At 45.2% G+C, this 25,613-nt stretch overlaps 1 protein-coding gene across 1 annotated transcript in view; it reads right to left on the bottom strand.

Annotated features, from left to right (window-relative positions):
- Positions 1-25,390, bottom strand: part of ERICH6B (glutamate rich 6B) — a 63,489-nt gene extending 38,099 nt beyond the window's left edge. Inside the window, exons 1-3 of the mRNA XM_047723516.1 lie at positions 25,347-25,390; positions 18,621-18,672; positions 8,461-8,853 (exon numbers count right to left, since the gene is read on the bottom strand). Coding sequence (XP_047579472.1) covers positions 8,461-8,791 — 331 coding nt within the window. The 5' untranslated portion in view covers positions 8,792-8,853; positions 18,621-18,672; positions 25,347-25,390. The remainder of the gene's footprint in view (positions 1-8,460; positions 8,854-18,620; positions 18,673-25,346) is intronic.
- Positions 25,391-25,613: the final 223 nt, after the last annotated feature.

The following is a 25,613-nucleotide window of genomic DNA, read 5'->3' as shown; positions in this document are numbered from 1 at the left end:
ACTTAAATGTTCAACACTTATACTTATCCGCAGTTTACCCATGACACAGAATATTATTGAGGAATATTACTTGGCTCTTAAAATGATATCTACAAAGGTTAACCAATATGGGCAAATATTGAAGACACAATTCTGTTACAAAAGTAAAATACAGAAGATGGTGGAGGAGTAGGAGACCTAAATTTCATCTGGTCCCAGGAGTTCAGCTAGATAGTTAACAAATCATTCTGAACACCTATGAACTCAACAGGAGATCAAAGAGAAGAATAGCAGCCATTCTGTGAGCAAAAGTGACCACTCTCTGGAAGGTAGGATGTACGGAGAAGTGAATCTAAGGTGATATACCAGAAGATAGACTGCAGGGGGTAGAGCCTCCATGAGCCAGCTCTTGGCAATGGCTAGAGCAGCGGAGCACAAAATCAGAACTTTTAGAAGTCTTCTCCATGGAGGGATGTTGCTCTGGGGCTAAGTGGAGGGTGGAACCCTTGCTGGGACAGTGTGGTCTCAGGACCCTCGGAGTCACAAAAAAAGTAGGGGAGCCTGAGTGTGGCAGAGCTGCCACATTTTGGAGCAGGGAAGCTGGCTGCAGAGACAGAGCTGAGGAGTGGGCTCTCAGCTCAGGGTTACCATAGAATGTGATCTGAGGCACAGTCAACCACTGCTTTTTGATCTGGGACCCCACAACTGGCAGATCTGGGGAGACACCCCTCTTCTTTCACCAGAAGGAGTGGTGCGGGAGCACACAGCAGGAATCTGCTGGGTTTGGAGACTCCAAACCAGGCCATGCATCAGAGATAGAAACGCTCAGTCACAGGCTGGGTGAGCTTGGAGTGTGGCTGGAGACCAGGGAGACAGGAGTGATTGCTTTTCTCTGAGGACATATTGAGGTGTGGGGCCCTGAGCTCTTGGCTCATATGGGCCAGAGATTGGGAGGCCACCATCTTCATTCCTGTCCTCCAAAGCTCTATGGAAAGCATTCAGGGAACAAAAGCTTCTGAGAGCAAAACCGAGCAGATTACTTAGCCTGGCCCTTGGCAAGGGCGGTGCAATTCCTCCTCAGGCAAAGACACTTAAGAATCACTACAAGAGCCCCTCCCCCCAGAAGATCAGCAAAGACATCCAGCCAAGACCAAGTTCACTGATCAATGAGAACTGCGGAATTCCAGAGCTAGAGGAATATAGCACATAGAATTCTTGCCTTTTTCCCATAATTCTTCAGTTTTTCAAAGTTAAATTTTTGAATTTTCTTTATGTTTTTCTTTTTCTGTTTTTTTGTTTTTCCTCTTTCCTATTTTAACCAATATCTTATCTTATCAATACCTTTTAAAAAATCTTTTTAATTTTCATTTTTATAGTCATATTCTATCCCTTCATTGTATTTAACCTTATGTTTTATATATCTATAAGTTTTTCTTTCTTTAAAATTTTGGGATACAGTTTCTTCTAACAGACCAAAATATGCCTAAATCTAGCATATGACTCTGCTCTAGTCTCCTGCCTGGTCACATTCTGTTTTTTTGTTGTTGTTTTTTGTTTGTTTATTTGCAGTTTCTTCTAACAGATCAAAATACACCCAAAATCTAGTGTGTGGCTCTGCCCTATTCATCAGCTTGATCATACTCTTTTTCCCCCCTTTCTCTTCCCCCGGTTTCGGGTCTCTTCTGATTGGTTTAGTGTGTTTTTTCTGGGGTTGTTACCTTTTTAGCATTTTGTTCTCTCATTCCTCTATTCTTCTCTGACAAAATGAAAAAACTCACCTCAAAAAAAAAAAAAAAAAAAAAGGAACAAGAAGCAGTACCGACTGCCAGGAACCTAGTCAATATGGACATTAGTAAGATGTCAGAACTAGAGTTCAGAATGACGATTATAAAGATATGAGCTGGGCTTGAAAAAAGCATAGAAGACACTAGAGAATCCCTTTCTGGAGAAATAAAATCTGACCAAGTCGAAATCAGAAAGGCTATTAATAAGGTGCAATAAAAAATGGGAGGCTCTAAATGCTAGGATAAATGAGGCAGAAGAGAGAATTAGTGATATAGAAGACCAAATGATGGAGAATAAAGAAGCTGAGCAAAAGATAAACAACTACTGGATCATGAGGGGAGAATCTGAGAGATAAGTGATACTATAAGATGATACAATGTTAGAATAATTGAGATCCCAGAAGAAGAAGAAAGAGAGGGGGGCAGAAGGTATAATGGGATAAATTATAGTGAGAATTTCCTTAATTTGGGGAAAGAAACAGGCATCAAAATCCAGGAGGCACAGAGAACCCCCCATCAAAATCAACAAAAGTAGGTCCAAACCCTGTCATCTAATAGTAAAACTTACAAGTCTCAAAGACAAAGAGAAAATCCTGAAAGCAGCTCAGGACAAGAGGTCTGTAACATACAATGGTAGAAGTGTTAGATTGACAGCAGACTTGTCCACAGAGACCTGGCCAGCGAGAAAGGCCTGGCGTGATATATTCAGCACTAAATGTGAAAAATATGCAGCCAAGAATACTATATCCAGCTAGGCTGTCATTGAAAATAGAAGGAGAGATAAAAATTTTCCAGGACAAAAAAAACTAAAAGAATTTCCAAACACCAAACCAGCCCTACAGGAAGTATTGAAAGGGGTCCTCTAAGCAAAGAGAGAGACTAAAAGTAACATAGACGAGAAAAGAACAGAGACAATATACACTAACAGTCACCTTATAGGCAATACAATGGCACTAAATTCATATCTTTTAATAGTTACCCTGAATGTAAATGAGCTAATACTCCAAAAGACACAGGGTAACAGATTGGATAAAAAAACAAGAACCATTGATATGTTGTCTGCAAGAGACTCATTTTAGACCCAAAGACACCTCCAGATTTAAAGTGAGGGGGTGGAAAACCATTTACCATGCTAATGGACATCAAAAGAAAGCTGGGGTGGCAATCTTTACGTCAGATAAATTAGATTTTAAGCTGGTCTATAATAAGAGATGAGGAAGGACACTATATCATACTCAAAGGATCTGTCCAACAAGAAGATCTAACAATTTCAAATATTTATGCCCCTAACATGGGAGCAGCCAATTATATAAACCAATAAATAACAAAATCAAAGAAACACATAGACAATAATACGATAATAGGAGACTTTAACACCCCTCTCGCTGAAATGGACAGATCATCTAAGCAAAAGATCAGCAAGGAAATAAGGGCTTTAAATGACACACAGGACCAGATAGACATCACAGATATATTCAGAACATTCTATCCCAAAACAACAGAATACACATTCTTCTCTAGTGCATGTGGAACATTCTGCAGAATAGATCATATCCTGGGTCACAGATCAGGTCTCAACCAGTACCAAAAGACTGGGATCATTTCCTTTCTATTTTCAGACCACAGTACTTTGAAACTAGGACTCAACCACAAGAGGAAAGTTGGAAAGAGCTCAAATACATGGAGGCTAAAGAACGTCCTATTAAGGAATGAATGGTCAACCAGGAAATTAAGAATTTAAAAAATTCATGGAAACAAATGAAAATGAAAACACAACTGTTCAAAATCTTTGGTATGCAGCAAAGGCAGTCCTTAGAGGGAAGTATATAGCAATACAAGCCTTTCTCAAATAACAAGAAGGGTCTCAAATATACAACCTAACCTTATACCTAAAGGAACTGCAGAAAGAACAGCAAAGAAAGCCTAAACCCAGCAGGAGAAGAGAAATGACAAAATTCAAAGCAGAAATCAATGAAATAGAACCAAAAGAACAGTAGAACAGATCAATGAAACTAGGAGATGGTTCTTTGAAAGAATTGACAAGATTAATAAACCCCTGGCCAGACTTATCAAAAAGAACAGAGAAAGGACTCTAATTAATAAAATCATGAATGAAAGAAGAGAGATCACAACCAACACCAAAGAAATACAAACAATTTAAGAACATATTATGAGCAACTATACACCAGCAAATTTGGCAGTTTGCAAGAAATGGATGCATTCCTAGAGACCTATAAACTACCAAAACTGAACCAGGAAGAAATAGAAAACCTGAACAGACCCATAACCAGTAAGGAGATTGAAGCAGTCATCAAAAAAATCTCCCAACTAACAAGAGCCCAGGGCCAGACAGCTTCCCAGGGGAATTCTACCAAACATTTAAAGAAGAATTAATACCTATTCTCCTGAAACTGTTCCAAAAAATAGAAATGGAAGGAAAACTTCCAAACTCATTTTATGAGGCCAGCATTACCTTGATCCCCAAACCAGAGACTCCAACAAAAAGGAGAATTACAGACCAATATCCCTGATGAACATGGATGCAAAAATTCTCACCAAAATACTAACCAGTAGGATCTAATAGCACATTAAAAGGATTATTCACCAAAACCAAGTGGGATTTATTCTTGGGCTGCAAGGTTGGTTCAACACCCAAAAATCAATTGATGTGATACAATACATTAATAAAAGAAAGAACAAGAACCATAAGATACTCTCAATAGATGCTGAAAAAGCATTTGAGAAAGTAGAGCATCCCTTTTTGATCAAAACTCTTCACAGTGTAGGGATAGAGGGTACATACCTCAAAATCATCAAAGGCATCTATGAAAAACCCACAGCGAATATCATTCTCAATGGGGAAAATTGAGAGCCTTTCTCCTAAGGTCAGGAACTCTTTAGGCAGGGCTGCCCACTATCACCACTGCTATTCAACATAGTACTAGAAATCCTGGCTTCAGCAATCAGACAACAAAAAGAAATAAAAGGCATCTGAATCAGCAAAGAAGTAGTCAAACTCTCTCTTTGTAGATGATATGATACGATACTTTATGTGGAAAAGTCAAAAGACTCCACTCCAAAACTGCTAGAACACATACAAGAATTCAATAAAGTGTCAGGATATAAAATAAATATTTTATATTTATATTTACTTATATTAAATAAATTTATATTAAAAATTATATTAAATATTAAATCAAATATTTATAAAATAAATTAAAAAACCAACAACAAGACAGAAGAAAGAGAAATTAAGGAGTCAGTCCCATTTACAATTGCACCCAAAACTATAAAATACCTCAGAATAAATCTAACCAAAGAGGCAAAGAATCTGTACTCAGAAAACTATAAAATACTCATGAAAGAAATTGAAGAAGACACAAAGAAATGGAAAAATGTTCTGTGCCTATGGATTGGAAGAACAAATATTGTGAAAATGTATATGTTGCCTAGAACCATCTACACATTTAATGCAATCCCTATCCAAATACCATCAACTTTTTTCCAAAGAAATGGAAAAAATAATCCTAAAATTTATATGGAACCAGAAAAGACCCCAAATAGCCAGAAGAATGTTGAGAAAGAAAACCAAAGTTGGCAGCATCACAACTCTAGACTTCAAGCTCTATTACAAAGCCATAATCCTCAAGACAGTATGGTATTGGCACAAAAACAGATACATAGATCAATGGAATAGAAGAGAGAACCCAGAAATGGACCCTTAACTCTATGGTCAACTCATCTTCAACAAAGCAGGAAAGAATGTCCAATGGTAAAAGCAGTCTCTTCAACAAATGGTGTTGGGAAAACTGGACAGCCACATGCAGAAGAATGAAACTGGATAATTTCCTTATACTGTACACAAAAATAGACTCAACATGGATAAAAGACCTCAATGTAAGACAGGAGTTCATCAAAATCCTTGAGGAGAACACAGTAAGCAACCTCTTTGACCTCAGCCGCAGCAACTTCTTCCTAGAAACATCGCCAAAGGCAAGGGAAGCAAGGGCAAAAATGAACTATTGGGACTTCATCAAGATCAAAAGTTTTGCACAACAAAGGAAACAGTCAACAAAACCAGAAGACAATAGACAGAATGGGAGAAGATATTTGCAAATGACATATCAGATAAAGGGCTAGTATCCAAAAATCTATAAAGAACTTCTCAAACTCCACACCCAAAGAACAAATAATCCAATCAAGAAATGTGCAGAAGACATGAACAGACATTTCCCTGATAGTTAAGAAAACCATGCAGAGGGGTTAAGTGACTTGCCCAAGGTCATGCCCTAAGAAGTGGGAGAGAATTGACCCTCAAACTCAGGTAGGTAAGCTCCTGAGAGGGGAAGGAAAGAGTGTTCTTTGTGATATACTCACACCTACCTCCAAACAGACAAATACATGGCATTCCCGCTCCTCAGTCCCCATCTGATCCTGTGGCAGGCATCACTAGTTGGCTCTCTTTCTTGCTGAGGCAAAATTGGTCCTCACAATCTTCCTTGACATAGTGCTCCCCCACTAGTCTCTAGCAATTAATCCATCAACCCAAGCAATAAAAGCCCATTTGTCATTTCTAGGGCCCATTTCCAATTAGTTTCTAAAAGATGTTTCTAAAAATAAATGCAGGTGCATGCATGCATGTGTGCATGTGTGTCTGACTTTATGAAATGAATGAAATTGAACTTGACTCCGTTTGCATGTCCTGAGCATTTGCTAGGGGTCAGGAAGGCACTCCTGTGCGCAGGGCTCAACAAATTTCTATCTTAAACGTATTGGCAAAAATGTTCCACATTAAGAAATCTTGATGTAAATTCTTTTAAAAAGTTCCGAATCCTGTTGTAGACCCCTTCTTAATTTAATGCTTAATTTAATGTTCTGTGAAGTGTGGCTTGGTACCCTGGGTTTTCACATACCAAGACATTCTTCCATGTGCCTTTAAAGGCATTTTAGCATTCCTCCACAGTTTTCTCAGTGCCTTTCCATGTTTTGCTAGCAGGGCATTTATTTTCAAAGCTTTTGCTTTATACACAGTTCCATTCACTTGACAGCATTGTATTTGTCCCACTGTCGTGGGTAATATATTTACAAAGGCCCAGTGCATACAGGGGACATGTTAAGAATGCTTGGTTCATACTGTGCAAAAGAAATGGCCCGAATGCTATTTTTCAGAATTAGAATTACACTGGGTATTTCAACAGCAGGGATACTAGGATTCTGAGAGGGAGCTTTATGGCAGAAGCACATACCAAAGAGAGTTTCCCAGCGATAGAGGCATTACCTCTCCAGTGCCCCAGCGAACCTTCCACAAGGGTAGGAAGAACCTTGGTTGATGCATCTGGTTTGAGGAAGAGGGGCATAAATGCCTGTGTTGAGTGCTAAGAACAGACAGCTCTTAGGATGTAGGTGGTATGTAATGAGATTGGGATTTAAAAATTCAAGCTGCCTGAGTGGCTTGCAGGTGGTAATGGAATCAGATCCAGAAAAATAATGTTGTCCTATTTCTAGGTCAATGTCGTGATGATGCAGATGACCGGGATTTTTAACTTTCTGAACCTAGTTGGTTATGGCCCTGCAGTCATGTCAGCAAGCGAAGACACCACATGGACCTCAGAGAACGTGAGAATCAGCCACCTCTAACAACGGCACAAGGAGGCCATAGTCAAATAATAAAACCCAACTTCAGGAAAAGGTGGCAATCGCAGGAATGGTATTGGAAAAATGTCAGCCCTAGGGTGAGAGAAATCACTCCAAATACTCACAGCCAGGGAAAGATGAGGCCTGCCAGGGGCCCGGTGGGCACTGGGAGAAGCAGGCTAGTGTCTATTGACCTAGCAACAGATTGCGGGATGGATTCTGGGAAATAATTAGAGGTCACTGATAAAATTGAGCCCTAAGGATGTTTAGTTAAGTGCTGTTTGAAAAAGTAACAAAAACCACATCAGAAACAATGAATGATTAATAATAATCAGGAATTGATTAACAATATTAGGGCTTGCAAATACAATACGGAGCGATGTAGCTATTAAAATGATCTGTAGAAAATTTAATAACATGAAATGTATTCCTATAAGTATGAATTCTTACATGTGTTCATGTAAGAATGTAATATATGTATTATATGTCAACTGCTTTTTATGATATATTTATTTATAATTTTATGTATATATAAATTATTATATGTAAAGCATAATATACCTTAAAAAGCAGGTGACTTTAAAGCCTGGGGAGGATATATATATGTATCTCCCCACATATATAAAGTGTGAAAGTGAATCCCCCCTCTGGGTGGTAGTGATGGTTACTTTCTTCATTTTTCTTACATACAGTTTAGATAAACATGTATTACTTGTGCAGTAAGGAAAAGACACAAATTATAAGGTCTGTTCAGTTTGTTTTGTGCATGAGTAGGGGATTTCTGTTCAGTAGGCCTCTCTGCTCTGTGGGTGCGCTGCCTGGAGGCCCGGCCTTTGAGGCTGGGCGGAGAGCTCGGTCAGTCCTGAGTGGGCCTACACACTGCGGGGGGTTTGGCAGACTGAGCTGCGGCTTTATTCCAAGTTAGATCTTTGTTCCTGGGCGCTGCGGTGAACTAGAGTTGCTGTCTTTTAGGGCCCTCACCTCCCCAAGTCCCCTCCCTGACACTTTCCTCCATACACATCCTCTTTTCCTTTCAGGTACCCTCCCTCGTCCAGACACTCACCGTCTTCCAGATACTCTTCCAACAGATCCTCTGTTTCTTCCAGATGCTTTTTCTTCCGCAGATGCTTTCTCTCCTTCAGAAACCCCGGAATCTCATACAGATAGGGGTTCTCTTTCAGAAACCTTTCCTCCTCTAGGTACTCCTCTTCCTCGGAATAGATTTCCTCTTCCAGATACTCACTGTCTTCGGGAGATAGATATTCTCTCTCTGAATTCTCATCCTCCTTGTTACCTCCTTCCTCGGAACATAAGGTCTGTGTGGAGTACTGGGAGGTTGTGGGAAGGGAAAGAGGGGACGTTCCTCCCGAGGACTGATTACTTCCAGCAGACATTGGGGCAGCATTAAGCAAAAGAGACCCTTCAGCAAACAGCAGCAGGCAGTCACTTTACTGTCCTGGGAACCAAGAAAGGAATAGCATCCCATTAGTCGGTAATTCCCACTGCACATTGCTTTAAATCCATTTTTGTTCACTCATTTCAGTCAGTAGTGGTTGGAGGGCCCTTTGAGTGTGCAGACCAGCACATGGTGGCCCATGAGAAGGCACATACAAGGAGGAACAGGGTTTTACCCTCAAGGAGCTGGTAGGAGAGATCACACCCTACGACAACACCTTTGCAATTACTGCACAATATGAAACGAAGGAGTGATTGTGTGTCTGGTGGTAATGTCATCAGGGAAGACTTTAAGTGATCCTTCAAGAATGATTTATCACCACAGTAAGCAAGACAGAGGATGCCTTGCAGGAGCTTGAAATCTGGCGTGCAAACAGGTTTCTGGCCACAAAGTACCAGGCGCAGTGCGAGAGGTACCAGTGGGTGATACAGGCACGGGGACCTGGGCCTCGGCTCGTGGTCAGCGAAGGGCTGAGTCGCTGGAGGTCTGCCAGGCGCATGCTCGAGGCCATGCGGGCACCACCCTCACCCCCACCTTGCCAGAAGCCCCACCCACCGTTGGTTCCCTCCGCAAACGCTTATTTTTACTTCCCAGCTCAATACAGCTGGGAGTGCCTAGGCTTCCCCAGGAAGTCTTCTGTGCTCCACCCTAAGCTCCCTCTACACTCTCTATATTTTCAGGAAAGTGACTATTTTGCGATATGACGTGGTTTGCTTGCACAGTGTCTTTCCAACAGAGTGTGAAGGTTCTGAGGGCCAGAAGGATGGATTCTTGTTTAAAAATACACTTGAATCTACTCTTCTCCATCGCTACTGACTACCCACAGTGAGCCGTGTCATCAGCCAGCGGGATTCCTGCAGCTCTTTCCAGACTGGCCTTCCTGTGACCGTGGCTACCATGCCCCTAACATTCTCCGTGGAGAGTGTTCATGGGAACTAGAAATCAGACCATGATCTCCTGTGCTTCAGCTTCCTCCAGTGGTTTTCCTCTGTACTTGGAATACACTGTAAACACCATTCCATGTCCCCATAGGCCCTGTGAGATCTGGCACCTGCCCAGGCTCTCTGACTTTATCTCCTGCCCATCCCTCCTCTGTTCTCCCACCCCGTGAGTTTCTCTTATAGCACTTACAGTATTCCTGATTACCTTTTTTGTTTACTCGTCCAGTCTTTCTTTTCTACAAGACTGTCAGTGTCTCAGTGACCATGTCTCATGCTTAATAAATGTCCAATAAATTTATGATTGGTGACTGAGCGAAGGGCAGAAGGAGTTGGCTCTAGAGCACTGGGTCCCAAAGTTTTAAAAAGGATGAAACTTAGTCTGCACAAGGGGATAGGTTGAAGAGGCTGCTCATTGTGGAGGCCAGTGGTCCAGAATCTTCCTCTTTGCTCCAAGGACTTCATGGGTCAATATCTTGGCCTGCCTTTTCTTTCAGATATTAGACCAGGAAGCTCTGTTTTAGGGAACTGGCCGGATGAGATCATAGGTTCTCTTGCCGTCATGTGGGCAACATGATGCCCACCATGAGAAGTGTGAGGTGTGAAAACACTCACAGTGGGTCGGTGGGCTTATCTGTCCACCTGCAGCGCTGCTAGAACCCTTGGATTATCAGATTCTGATAGGATTATCCTGGGGCAGTGTGGTGAACCGACGGGGTGCTGCCCAGCCGTGGAGACTGTGGTCTATAGACAGCCTCTAGCCACCAGTTCCTTCAGGAACTGCCCTGGCTGCAGAGCCACCTTCCAGAAGTTGTGCCCTTCTCAGGGCAGCCCGCATCTGGTGACTGAGCAAGGTGGGGCCGGGGGGTGGGGGGCTTTGGAGAGTGAAAGTCCAGCAGATTCAAGCAGGTCAGCTTTGACAGGCGGGCCTGCTGATCCTGTTCCATAAGACCCTTCTCTCTGCCAGTCCTTCCCCACCTTTCTCAGGCCTTGGTCCCAAATCCACATCTGATATGCCACTGATGGCACGTCAAAGTTCTGCAGTTTTTAGTCCATTTCCAGGCCATCCACCCTGTGACAGGCAGCGTCACAAAGCATAAACTGTGGGATTGGGGAAAGTGAAGGGGAAAGGCCTCAGAGGTAGTTTGGGGTTTTAGAAGGTGGGAGGCTGGGGAGTAAGCTGAGCTGCCTGGGGCAGGGTAGAGTGTCCTGGCAGAGAGAGGACTGGGTAGGAAAAGTCAAGGCAGAGTCAGTGAGTGGAGCACTGTAGAACCCATTATGAAACATTTTGTGCTGGGTGCTGGCTGGGAAGGTGAGAGGATTAAAAACTCCCCAGGAGGGGACTCTTATAGCCATCTACCAGAAACAGTGTCACTCTGTCACTCTGTTCCTCTGTCACTCACAGCTCTGGGGTCTGCGCATGTGTTTTCGCTAGGCTACCTCAAACTGTAAATCCTACATGTGAGGGAGAGGAGATCACCGGTGAGGCAAAGGGTGAGCTATGGGCAAGTGTGGGGGCCTACAGTTCTGTCTAAGAGAGCCTCCTCTGCTTTAAAGGGGCCCCTCCAGGCTTATTTTGATTAAAATCTGAACATGCCTGTTACTATAGCTGTCTACTCCTGATCCCCCACTCGCTCCTGAGCCTGGCTTCCTAAGCCAGTGGGAGAAGGAAGGAGCTGGGGAAGATGAGAGCAATCAGAGACAGGGTCTCTCCAGCCCTACCCCGGGAACGGTGACAGCAGGGGTGAGCACAAGTCCTGCCATCAAAGGCATGCTTACACTTTAGGGTTCTCTTGTCTTTCATATTTTCTAGCTGCTTGAGATAAAAGGTCAGAATCCCTTGGTCCCTGGAACGGCCCTGAATGCATTTATCATCAACATGCTGTCATTCAGTGTTAGGGACCTTTTTTTACCCCCGGTTTCTCACCAGGCCTTGTAAAAAGGCTCGGTCCGCTGCATTCTCATTTCAAAGATCAGAAAAGAAACTGCACTCTCGACATTCTTCCTTTAATTCTGCTAGAAACTTGTAAGAAAAACCATCGGGCAGAAATAAATATCAAGACAACTTGATATCCATTGTCTCGAGGCAAACATCCAGGTTTTTGACTTGTGATTCGGACCACGACTCATTTTGACCCTGCTTTCTGAGACATTGCGGCTTAATTTCTGTGGTCACAACAGGAAACACCCACTCTATAACGGCTGATTATAGGTCATTACATTTTAGACTGACTTCATAAAATGGCTGTGTCAATCAAAGCCGGCTGGTAGACATTCTACTCAGCTTAAGTCATTAAAAAAAAAAACAAAACAGAGTGAGTATTTAGAATTGGCAGAATTCACAAAAAAAACAAGGAATTCCAACTTCTCCTGGAGACAGGACTCTCGGGCAACCCGGCACTGGCTTTCCTATGTGGAGACGGTGCTGCTGAGGCAAGGCTGCCTTCCTCCAAAGGGGCTGAATGTTCCATTTCTGCTTCCATCCCCACCACTACCTGTCATCTGCTCAGACACCCAGGCAGCCTCTTCCTCATGTAGGTCCTGTTGTTTTGTTTAGAGTAGAGCCATGGCTCTCTGTCTCTAGCAAAAGTTGGAAACTGGGGCACCTGGGTAGCTCAGTGGGTTAAGTCTCTGCCTTCGGCTCAGGCCATGATCTCAGGGTCCTGGGATCAAGCCCTGCATTGGGCTCTCTGCTCAGCAGGCAGCCTGCTCCCCCCCCACCCCCCCTCGCCTGCCTCGCTGCCTACTTGTGTGCTCTGTGTCAAATAAATAAAATAAAATCTTGAAAAAAAACAAAACGAAACACAGAGTTCGGACTACATGAAGGTTTAACTGTAGCTTTGCCACCTTAAAAAAAAAAGTTGGAAACCAAAAGATATACTAAAAGGACAGATGTTTCTCCCACTTTGCCTACTCATGCACTGGCTTTATCTTTCTGGCCCCAGAGAGAGATGGGGTCTTTGCTCCTGGCTCTTTGGTGCCATCATTACACAGGTCAGCACTGAACGCCCTGCCTACCATGACTGGCACGTAATAGGCACTTGGTAATACTTGTTGAGTGAAGAAATGAAAGGGCAAAGCAAAGTCTTAATAATAGACTATGTGCTTTGCCAAGTATATTTACTGATTATGTGCATACGCTCATTAAATGAAGAGGGGTAGAACTTTATATCAGAGGTCACCGTAGGACCACAGTCTTGGAGACTTAGATCATTGTAACCCTTTCCACACTGCACTGTAAGTAAGAGGCCAGCTGATTTCTCTATAGTGATTTTTTTGGGATCTCAGTTTTCATTCTGAGAGGTTGAGGCCAGGATCCCCAAACATTCTTGGTTTGAAATATATGAGGAAGACATAACTGGCTTATCTCATGAAAAATTACCACACCTCTGGCTTCCAAGTGAGTGACCCAAAGAAAGGCTCTGTGTTCTGGTTCTGGTTTTTTAGATAAAGGGATTAGTAGGGTTTCCCCAATGGTTTCTAAGAGGGGAGGGTGGTGTTGCTCCTAAGTTGTTTTTTGTCCCTCTGCCTGGGGCCATAGCCCTACAGACTTGCTACTGGGCTTCATGCTTTGGAAATCAAGTGCAAGCAAAGGAACTTGCCATTGGGTGGGAACAAAGACCTTGGAGCAGGAAAATGGGCTGCTCTGTGAGAATGAGCATATTTGCTTTGTACAGCTCTTGAGGCCCTATGTGATGGCTCTGGGCAGTGAGAGGATGGAAGGATATACTTGGACATGATTTTCCAGTTTGACCAGCACAGGTCTCCTCCCTGCACACCTCCTTCTGGTCCTCCTCTGCTCTCGGGATATCAGTACTGCGATGTTTCTGGGGAAGCCACCCAAGGACCTCAATGGACCCTTGGTCTGCTAGCACCAAATGGCGGTTCTTTGTCATCACTATCCTCCCCCTTTGCGTTCTCAAAATAAAGGAAGGCTCTGCCTTCTCTGACAGGGAAGGCAGTTGGAGGTCCAGGCACCCTCTGGTCCCTGCACAGGGTTCCTAGAGGGGCCTTGGTCCTGGTGTCCAGCTCCCTACCTCAGCCAGGTCTCCCTTGCCAGACCTCCCCTCCCCCAGGGTCCTGTGCACACCCGTGGATGGACCCTTCCAGGTCCAGCCCTGCCAGCCCCTCTGTACTCCAGCAGGGGGTGCAGCTTTATAGACTGGCCTGGTCAAAGACTACTGGTCAAATGGTCTACTTTATAGACATTTCCTGGTCAAAGACTCAACACTGTTTCCCACAGAACTGCTGTAGAGGATCAGCAGAGGAGGGGTCTGAGTGGAAATGGAAAGGGAGAATTGAAGCAGGAATGAGAAACTTCTAGAAGAGCAGGGGGGCATGGTGGTCAGGATCTGGGGCCAGGTTTCCTGGGGTCAAATCCAGCCTGGCCACTTACATGTGACTTCAAGTGAGTTTCTGAACTCTCCTCTGATATAATTTCCTAACCAGCACTGAATATAAGTGTGTGTGTGTGTGTGTGTGTGTGTGTGTGTGTGTGTGTGTGTGTGTGGTGTCCGTGCCTTATTTAGTTCGTGGTATCGGGAGAGAGTAGAGAGACTGCTTTCTGCTCCCCTACTCCCTGGTAGTGACTGCAGCCTGGTTAAAGGGTGGGGGATTAGAGTCTGTCTGTCGTTCAGTCCAGGTCTTGGCGGCTGGGCCCTGGAGGAAAGATGGCCGCAAGCATTGCCAGAAGCACCCTTACCCTCCGGAGGCTGGAACCCTTCCTGGAAGACTGCCTGGCCCATGGGAATTTTATGGTGATGTCTTTCTTGGTCAGGACATAACTTCCTGCATTGTGCGTCAGTCCGCTTCCTGACTCTCAGCCCTGATCTCAGGAAGCTGTTATCTAGAAACAGGAGACGGCCTGGCCGAGGCTGGCCGAGGCTGCTCGTTCAGCTTTCACACGGCTGTGATTCAGCAGGGCTCGGACTTCGTCGGGGCCTTTCCCACTCTGACTTCCACTCTGTCGTTCATCCTTTTCATCCCTGGGGGAGCCACAATGAAGGGTTCTCACTCCTCTTCCCCCTTGACGGCCTTTGAAGTGTATGGGGGTAGCAGGCAGACCTTTCTCCAGGGCCCCGGGCTCAGATCTCCCACTCCTTCTTGACATCTCTGCTTGACGTCAGCCAGACCACCCAGACTTGCTGGGCCCAAACTGCAATCCTGCTCCTCCTCCCTGGGCCCCTCAGCTGCTGACAGAGTCCTGGAGTCATCCCTTCTCTCCTCCTCACCCTGCAGCCTGGCCACCAAGAAGTGAGGCTGGCTCCTCCTTCAAAGGGTCTCCCACTTCCCACCCCTCCACCCCCGGGCTAATCAGCGCCCCATCTTGCCTCAACTGCCCTAGCCCTCTGCTAGCGGCTGATTCTCTGCAGGTAAAACCAGTCTCCTCCCTCACGCCTCCGCATAAAACCCTGCAATTGTTCACATCTTGCACTGAAAGGCAAAGCCCTTTCAGGCCTGCAGGTCCTTCCCGCCTGGCCCCCATCACCTCTCCCACCTGTCTTCTCCTGCCCTCTCCCTCTTTCCATTCCTGCCACCCTGGTCTCCGTGTTGTCCCAAACATTGCCAGGCACTGTTCTACCTGAGGTCTTCTCTCTACCGTCCCCTGAGCCCCGTTCCCCGGGAACCCTGGCCCTTCTGCTCTTTCCTTACTTGCTCTAATTTTTCCTTTTTCTTCCAGAGCATTTATCACTTTCTAACATACTGAGAACTTGATTCATTAATATGCGCATTGCCTGTCTCCTCTCACTGAAATGTGAATTTCCTGAGGACAGGGATCTTTGTTTTTGTCGCCCAAGTGCCTTGAACTGTGCCCCACACGGAGTAGGAAATAATAAACATTGAATGAATGTATGAAGCCTCATCCCTCCCAGTCCAGAGCCCAGGCCCAGTGTGAGCGTAGCCATCTCCCCGACACCATGGGCCATGCCTGAGAACACTTAGCCTGTGGCTCTGTTAGTGCATTCAGAGCTCTGACTCCAATAGGATGATGGGTCCCTTTCCTCTCTCACCAGGACTTAACATCTTCTTCAGCTCCTCCTCGCTATTTTTTTTTTTTTTTTTGGACTGCCATTCATTTCTGAACTCTCCCAGCTTCCTAGTACGTGTGTCTACATGAAATCATTGATACAAATGTCAAACCAGAGAGCCCCAAGGACACCAGCTAAATCTGTCCTGCCATCTTCATCCATCAGTCAGGAGAGGTTGGGGGAAGGGAATGAACATCTCCACGTCAGCCACTGCTCTGGCCTCCTCAGTCTTCATAACAACCCCTAACGTAGGCACAGTCATCTCCTCTTTATAGATGGGTGAATGGGGCTCTGCGTTTAAGGAAAACACAAGGGCTTACAATCTTTAGAGGGTCACAGTGCCAAAAAATAGTTTACAGAAAGAAATTGTTTTTTTTTCCTGAGCATCAAAAATGAGCTGAAGTGGGGAGAAAGATCTTACTACATTGTTTGCTGAAAAAAAAAAAAAAAAAAAAAAGGAGAGCGAGACAGCGGGCCTTTTTAAGGAATAAGGCAGCTTTCTCTAGGCAGCTGGCAGGACCTAGTCTTTGAGGCTCCTCCCCCTCCGCCCTGGGTACCCACCTGCCTGAGGCTCCTCCCCTTGGCTCTCTGAGCAGACCCCCCCCACCCCCTCCCACCCCCCCCCCACCCCCCCCCCCCCCCCCCCGTCGCCGTGTTCCCTGAGGCTTACCCCCTCCTTCTTCTCTCTCTGATGCGCCTTTTCTCTCTACTTTCTTGGGGGGGAGGTCCTCTTCTTTGGCTCCCTGGGACTTGCCCTCCCTCAAGATTTCCCTACTTCGCTAAGGCATGGTCAGAGAAATCCAGTTTCATGTGACTTGCTCTTTAGGGATCTGTGCTACCTATCACCTCTCCCAAGTGCTTCCAAACTCTTACAGGAAATGTTCTAGAATTGTGCCCGGCATCAATATCAGACTCACTGAGACTTAATTTGCCACATCTGCCTTTTCTTCTCCTTTTGTCTAAATCAGGACAATGTTCTGTTTCTAGATTTGGGGTTCTACTTCCATTCTCTAAGCTCCAACTATTTGTATAATCCTTTAATTATACCAGTAAATGGGCCTGATTGAATTTGTTCATTATGGCATTCTTGAGAGACAAACACGATTATCACCATTTTACAGTCAATAGTCAGATTCCGAGAAATCAAATGATTTGGTTGGTTAAGGTCAGACAAGTAAAAAAAGACCAAACTAGCATCCGGACAAAGGTGTGCCATTGCGGAGTGGTCCCCCCCTCGCCCCCCACCCACTATCTTGTGGGTTGAGGGACTGTGTTCTTGGGAGGGCAGCACTTCCTGGGGCACTGGCTTCAGTTCTCAGCACCCTCCTACCACCCCAGGTTAAACAATCAAATTCTGTGATAAAGTATGCAGGATGAGGTGAGGGGGGTCAGGGGAAATGAGGTTTGTGTCATTACTGAGAATTTCCTCTGTGCCTGAACAGAATAAGATATTTTACTTTTTTTTTTAAACTTAAAGATTCATAAAAACCAAGTAAAATGTTACTATCCTATTTTTTCAACTTAGAAAACCAGAACTCACATATTTGGGATTCCACCCTGTCCAATTCCAAGTCAAAACCATGCTGCAAAGAGGTGAGAAAGATATGTCATCTTTCTAGTCTTGACAACTCAACATCTTAGTGATTCCCTTAAGCAGAGAGGCCCAAATGGCAATTATTTAGAAGACCCGAAAGATATTATTTAGGGTTTCTATTTGCTAAAGGACAATTCATTTAGATGGGAAAACATCCCCAGTTACAAGTTTGCTGGACTAATCTTGAAGAGTCATATAGAAGGCCTTTGAATTGACTTCCCTCAGATCTTCAAAATTATATGAAATGAAGTGGGATTATTGAGAACTGTTTTAATAGATGATATATTCATTTTCAGGTAGTTCAATTTAGGCTCTCAGTAGACGTGTATTTTGGGTGTGCCCTGTGGACACTAGCCGTGTACTGAGGTATTATGTTCTCAGCTCATGGGAGCACCCATGGAGGCGCCTGACGGGGCCGTGGGCAGTAGATGACAGGAGATGTGTCACTGTCTTGGTTGAGCTTCAAGCTGAATGTGGGATTTTGAGTGTGTTCCCTGCGCCTCCCCCTTGTGTCTAGGCTTCTTGTCTTATTTGTAATCTCAGTGGGTTGACCTAGAAGGGCTCTGGGTTCCTTCTGGGCCTACAAATCTAAGGACTGTCTCTTATTTAAAACCCCTGGGGCAAGTTGGGTTGTGGCATTCAGGTTTGTTTCTGATTTAGGCTGTCCTTATGGTGATTGTGGCCTGAATACATGTCAACCCTAGAGGGGCCTGGGGCAGCACCCTGTGGTAAATCTTACTAGTATTTCTCTAGCCAAACATGTACATTTTCACAGTAAGTGGGATAAAGAGAAACTTTAAATGGCTCCACATCAGTGTAGGTTGGATTTTGCTTTGAACCGAGTTCTAGCAGTTCAGGTTTTGTGGCCAAATGGGTTGGCCACAAACTTACCAAGAAGACTCTCAGTTGTCAGAAATTTTTTTGGATTTCAAAATTGGTGGATATTTGGCTCTTGCATTTATATTTCTTATTGGTGGTCACATCTGGGAATTACCTAATGTAGTGTTCTTGATGGGAAATGCAAGGAGCTTAAAAATTACTAGAGGAAAATAAAATCCACTTTGTGGAGCTCCATTGTTATTTCTGGGATTACAGGGTGTCTAACTGGGAGGACAGTGTGAATTACTTGCAGTCATGACCATGCAGCCTTTAAGACCTGGGAACAACAGGGGTTATGACCAATTACGCTCATGGCTCCATACTTACGATGTCAGGGAGTGAACGGAGTCCAAGCCAAGAGATTTTTCAATAATAACAGCTGAAAGAAAAACGTTTTCTGGTTAGCTCTTAGTTATCCGAAAAATTAGCCAGAGAATACCTTAATCCCTAAGAATATTAGAAAATGGCTATTTTTCCTACGCTAATTTGGAATGGTTTACTTTTGTGCTACAGTGCATTTCATTAACCTTCCTTGGTCAGTAGCTCTCCTTGAATGTTCACCATGGAAATCAAACCTAAGCAGCCCTCACTTACAGAACCTCCCTTTCCATCTCCCCCCTCCTCACCATCTCTAAATGGTTTGACCCATCTGAGCACTGATGCTCCCTGGGCACTGCAGAGAACTCACAGGATGCTGTAGTAGATTTTAAATTTTTGAAGAAAATAGCAATACTCGACATCTGTTGGATAGTGTATGAAAACCTAATTTTTGATTATGCTCTCTTCCTTTTAATGATGGCATATTTTGCAAAGCTAGGTTTTTGGCAGTTGTTGAGATAAAAAGCAAGTAACATGCAGAAATCAGTGTGGAGTAGAAAATGAGGGTGGCCATGTGCAATCAGCTTCCAAGATCGGAGAAATCACGCAATGCCCAATGAGCACACATGTTCTGTTAGAAGGTCATTGTGGCTATTCAAGAATGAAATTAAAGTGTAATTTATTCTTTCAGTTTCTATAGTAAGTTGTGACATAAATCTGTGACATAAAGATGCAACACAGTATTTATTATTTAGATATAACTAATAAGTGAAAACTGTACAGATTTCTTTGGGTGTAGGGGGGGTGCCATGAAAAATTCACTGAGCCACTAAGGATGCCATGAACTGAGAAAGTTTGGGAACCTCTTATATAATTCATATACTTGCTCAGATATAGAAATTTGGAGTAATCCTTGATTCCTCCTTATTTCATCCTCCCAAATCTACTAACCAATCATTAAGTCTTCTTGGCACTGTCTTCCAAAAAATGTTCTGAATCCTTCCTTCGGTCCGCTACTGCTGTGCTCATCCTTGTCTAGCCCACCACTTCTACATCTACTTCTGTGCTTTGGTTCTTGCTCTCTGATAATCCATTCTTCAGAGGTAAGCTTATTATTATTTTTTTTTTGGAAAAGATTTATTCATTTATTTTAGGGGGATAGAATGTGTTGCATGTGTGTAAGCAAGTGCTCATGGGGGAGGGGCAGAGGGAGAGAGAGAGAACCCCAAGCAGACTCCCTGCTGAGTGTGGAGCCTGACACGGGGGTCGATCTCACAACACTGAGATCATGATCAAGAGTTGGACATTTAACTGACGGAGTCACCCAGGCACCATTCTACTCCTGCCACCTAGAATGATGCCTGGCACATAGGAGGAGGTTAATAAATATTTGTTAAAGTGAGTAAGTGGGTGATTATTTCACATAGTTGTAACTTTGGATCATTCACTGATGACTCTTAATGGAAGAGATCCAGAATTTGTGTCCAGAGGGAGGAAGTCAGTAATTTCATTTACTAATATGTTTGTATGTAAAAGTACATTTATATACAAAATATATTTTGTATATATTTTACAAACCAGGTAATCTAATCAAGAATTTCCTATATTTTCCAGAAAGAGACAACTGATTGTTTTCCTATATGAACTCCATTTTTCTTAGCAGTACTGATGGTTTACCATAAATTTATATGGAATTGAATAATTAATGAACAACTCCATCATTTCATTTGTAATCTTTTGTAATAGGCAAGCTCCTCCTACCCCTTCTTTTTCTTTCCTCTTTTCAAATTAGGAAAATGAGATAGACACATATAAGGGAACATTTCTACAACGACAGCATTAAAAAAAAAATTATTTGAGAGTGAGTGAGCAAGAGCACACATGCAGGGGGGAGAGGCAGAGGGAGAGGGAAGAAGCATGTTCCCTGATGAGAGGGAGCCTCATGCAGGACTCAATCCCAGGACCCTGGGATCTTGACCTGAGCCGAAGGCAGACGCTTTAACCTACTAAACCACCCAGGCGCCCTCTATAATGACAGCGTTAAACAAAACATGGGAATGACATGATCTGGCCTACACCCACCAATGTGTTTTCTTAGACAACCCCAAATCCAGGAAGGGGGTACAGGCAGAGACAGCAGGATCAGGTGTGGAATTATTCAACATCTCTGGCAAACAGCAGTGGGATTAAACCGAGATTTCTTTAATGAGATTAATTCTGAAATACTAAGAGCAGTTTGGCATATCCCCCAAGGCACAAAGCATTTGTATCTATATAAGATTAAAGGAGTTTTCACACAAAGCAATTTTCATTTTCAACATCAAAGCGATGCTTCAGAGGGGTTGCTTGAAGGAGGCACACTGCAAGAAATGTGTTTCTTTATAAAAAAGATAGTTGGCTCAGCCAGGAATTGTATCTGAGGCTTTCGCTACCCGGGACAGAGCATTGTTCTTCAAATCACAGGATTATGGAAAAAAGAGGAGACCAGGGGTTAGGAATCAGGTTGACAAACATCCCAGACAGGTGGTTACCCAGTGATAACCTTGGATTTCCAGGGATGGGAGCTCAGTTCTTCCCAGAGTTGGACAGTTCTTATAAATAATAAATAATGGCGATGATGCCAGTAATAATGATAAGAAAGATCACAGCCACCATTTCTATGTGTGAGATGGTGTATTTAGCATTTAACGCATTACACAGACTTCTGTTAAATCTTCCTCCCTTGGGCTTTCAACCAGCCTTCCCGGGTCTGTTCTCTGGAGTTACTCACAACAGATTTGCTCTACAGAGAGCTACAAATATTCAAAGGTAGCTCTTATGTACTGTACCTTTTGTTTTTGGGGGGTTTTGTTGTTGTTTGTTTTGTTTTGCTAAACTTATTTTTGAAACTGATAACCAGTATTCATGTGGGTCAGTATTAAACTTCATCTTGCTGGCCCCTGCCTCACCCTTCTAGGCTGCTCAAATATTTGTGAATCTGAGTCTATCATTCAGTGTATATTAATCAGACCTCATAAAATGTGCCAGTGAAAATGATAAGCTTGCAAGGATCCCTCCTATCCCTTTTTCCTTTCTTCTTTTCCTCTTTCTTCCACAAACAATCGACTTTGTACGTACCAGATACTGTCAGGCATTGGGACTGCAAGATTGCGTAAGGCATATTTGTAGACCTCAAGATCTTGCTTAAGCAGGGAAACAAAAATAAATTAAAGTACAGTAGAGTATGATTATGTCATGAATGAAAAAAGAGGAGGAGCATGTCAGCTGGACGAGTGTCTGTAAGGGGAGAGAATAGGGAGCGAGAAGGCCAGCACTATGCCTGGCTTCTAGGGTATGGGGCCCTCGAGGGAAACAGGCAGTCCCCACTTAATTCAAAGTGAGCCAAAGGATGTTCTGGGGTTGGGAGGGCAGGGGGTAGGCTTTAGCCACCATAAAGACATGGAAAGAGGATTCTTTATAGAGGGAGGAGGTGAGGGGAGCTTATTTTATGAAGCGGCTATGCCATTACTGCTCAGCGATACAGACCCTTCTCTCTCCTACCTGCCTAACCAGGGTGTCTTCTCCCTTCCCCCGGTGGACCTCTCTACAAAATTAAGTTCAGTTGGCTTGGCTAGTGGGTCTAAGTTTTCACACGGTAGACTGGAGAAGCAGGGAGCATTCTAGATTTCAATGAGAGACCAGGGAGACACAATATGAAAGAGGAAGAGGGTCATTTGTGACCTGAAAATGCCGTTAGTCACTGGAAAAGCTGTTAAGACTGAGACCGAAGGGACTTTTTATTATGATTGCTTGTGGGGTTCTAACAAGAGTAATTACCCAGTCATTTAGAATGTAACTATGAAGACCGAAATCCTCAGGAATCAAGTTCAGAGTCCAGGATGGTGCTGGGAGCCTGCAAGCTCCCAGGTGTTAGGAATTTTATAGGACAGAGAACAGGTGCCCTTGGCAGACCTATTATCCCATGTTGGCCTCATGGCCTGTTTGAAGAGGGATACCTCTGAGACTGAGCCCTTTCTAAGGAGAGAAACCTCAGCAGCCAAGAGGCGATGAGGTCCCATGAATTAGTGGGTTCTGGCCATTGTTAGGTGCTGAATCTCTCCTGAGTGCCTCCTGGAATTCCTGCAACTGTAGATGGTTGGTGGCCCAGATGGGTTTGATTAGGACTGAGGAGCTCCACCTATTGTCAGTTCAGAAAATTATGGCCTGGGTGAAGAGTGCCCGTAGTGTTAATTACCCGAGACGGTGTCTGTGAACACGGTTTGGTGTAGCTCTCTGGGCAGAGTGCAAGGCTGTAGGCGCACGCACAGACCTGAGCTCTAAAATTTGCATGGCTCGAAGCTGGGGACAGACATAGAGCTGAAGTTTATCACAGTCACGCCTGAAAACAGGACTCGGGGGTTTCAGTGGATTTGGAGCCGAGAAGGAAGTTCAGGACCTGGGGTGTGCTGCTTAAGCATCCCTTTGTTCTAAAAAGGTAAAGGCATCAGTCAAGAAGGGGAAGGATCTTTGGAGTTGGGAGGGATGAAGTACCAAAAGGAAACAAACTCTTTGTTATTAGGCCAGCACGCCCTGGTTTTGGTGGGACGGGAAGAACAGAGGTAGGTTGTTTGTCCACTAGGAGATTCTAAGCCACACAACCTGAAGTGAAGAGGCCAGGTAAACCCTTAAGATCCCAGGAGAGGGCCAGCAAGTGCTAGATGAGGACTCATGGCTGCCAAGGCCTTGCCTAATTGTGTATTTCAGTCCAGCAGAGCAGAGAAGGGAGAGCAGGGCTTCACTCGTCTTAAGGGGCAGGAGAAGCCTCGGGCTTTGGTAGACAGTTGTATGTGTTCCTTTCAAGAAGATAATGAAGAGAGATTTGATTTTAGAACAGTCCGGCTTATTCCTAGCACTCCCTGAAGGCTCGTGCATTTCCTGTCAATCCTCCATGTTCCTAGCAGGCAGTCCTGTTAACAGTGTTTTATTACTGAACATGAAGAATCAACTCTGGAGAAGGCCAGGGGTTTGGCTGGTCACGGAGTGTCCCTAGTCCCAGTGGGAGCGGCCAATATCTCGGGAGCTGGGACTGAGCGATCAGTCTAGTAACCTGTCCTCCTGGGCGGGGCGTCCTCCTGGGCGGGGCGTCCTCCTGGGCGGGGCGTCCTCCTGGGCGGGGCGGTGCCCTCCTGGGCGGGGCGGCGCCCTCCTGGGCGGGGGGGCGCCCTCCTGGGCAGGGGGGCGCCCTCCTGGGCGGGGCTTCTGTCTCCTTGGTTTTGTACTTCAGTATATTCATAGTCTCACTTTCTTTTCTGGAGGACGCGGTACACATTGACGCCAACTCTTCCAGAGCGGGATTTCTTTTTGGGGATTCTAGCTGGCTTTTGAATTTCCTAAAGCACGTTGAAGTCTGTTCATCCTCCAAAACCCAACTCCTTAAGTCACCTCCTCTGTGAAGACGAGCAAGCTCCTCTGTCAGGACTGTAACCCCCTCCACCCCCCCTTCAACCCCTCCCACCCCAAGTTCTCTCATGCCCTTTCCTTCCCGCACTGTTGGCGTTTGTGTGCAGGTCTGCCTCAGCCACGGGGTTGGCAGCCTCGCACAACTCCTGGCATGTGGCAGGATTTCCACAGAAGTCCATGGTTGGGATAGATGCTCCCTAGGAAGAAAAAGCACACAGGAGCCTGGGGGCACATGCAGTTTCTGGTTTGCAACCTGGAGCTGGACTTGGGGGCGGGGGTGGCCGTGCTCAGACAGCAAAACCGTCGCTGTGGGAGAGAATGGAGTGGGTCATGGGAGCTTGGGTATGACTGGGGTGCTGCCCCCAGAGGCTCGGGAACTCTGGCTGCGGCCAGCAGAGAAGCCTTGTTTCTGTGAAGGAACCAGGCAAATGCAAGCCCTTTTGTTGCCGTGGCGGTTTCTAACCTCTCTAACTGGCAGGATTCTTGGCTGAAGGCAACTGCCTTTCCTCTTGGGGGGGCCCAGGCTGATCTGGATCACAATTGAACATGCCACGGGTCAGGCACAGAAGTCAAACAAGTCTTTTGACCTCCCTTCGACCAATCAGCGCAATTTTTAGCAGTATAGACACCCCAATGTACTCATTAAAACATCATTTCCTAAGGCCCTTTTTATAAATAGAATTTCAAATATATTCAGGTTTGAACTTGCAAGGAGGGTGGCCTCGAGCAGGCACTGGACTGAGAACACCTGTGGGACACCAGTTGGGGGCCATGCCTCACCATCTCCCTGCAAGGTTAGGACCACTGTTTCTCTCCCATTTTAGAGGTGGCGGAAGGGGACGCAGGGAAACCAAATGAATGGTTTGCTTTGGGCAACAGGAACAGGTTTGTGGGCAAGGCTGGATTTTTCCATCTCGGGAATTCTTTTTCTGCTTAGCTGCCCGGGCTATGCTGGCCGAAAGGAAGAAGTCATACCATCTACAGCCATAGTTTTTCCTTAAACGCAGAGCCAGAAGGCTCCTTGGAGTGGCAGGGGCCCAGTCCTCCTCTGTTTGTAGTAATATCAGGAGCCAACACCGCCCTTTACAGAGGGAGGAAAAGCGGAGCAGGGACAGAAAGGCCAACGGAGGGAAGGGCAGAAAAAGGGTAGAGACACAAAGAAGGTTGTCTGTGGATGCTTTGTTTTTCGGACCCCCTCCCCACTCCACACCCCTCCCAGTCCCCACCGGCGGGGCTGGGGTTGGAGGAGGGAGTCCCGGCTCCTACACACCCGTTGGCTAAGGTGCGAAGCCTTACCCAAGCCGGACAGCCGCGCAGATCCCCACAAAGTCCCGGGGCTGTTCGCGTTTGTTTTAGCTCCTGGTTACCATGGGAACGGTGCCCCCACGCCTCCCGGCGTGGGGTGGGGGAGCGCGGAGGGGGTGGTGGCGGGTTGGTTTCCAGCCTCTTGGCTTCTCTCCTCCAGCCTCTCTGCCCCTGGGGAGGTGCCCGGGGCCACGGGGCAGTGGCTGGCCAGAAAGTTGTGCTCGTTATTTGCTCCAAGGCCCACTGCGTCAGGTGTCC

Source organism: Lutra lutra, chromosome 3 (genome assembly GCF_902655055.1).
Source record: "Lutra lutra chromosome 3, mLutLut1.2, whole genome shotgun sequence".
In the NCBI taxonomy this organism is placed as follows: domain Eukaryota; kingdom Metazoa; phylum Chordata; class Mammalia; order Carnivora; family Mustelidae; genus Lutra; species Lutra lutra.
The sequence above is the reverse complement of the archived record's forward strand: the minus strand, read 5'-3'. Positions and strand labels throughout refer to the sequence as shown.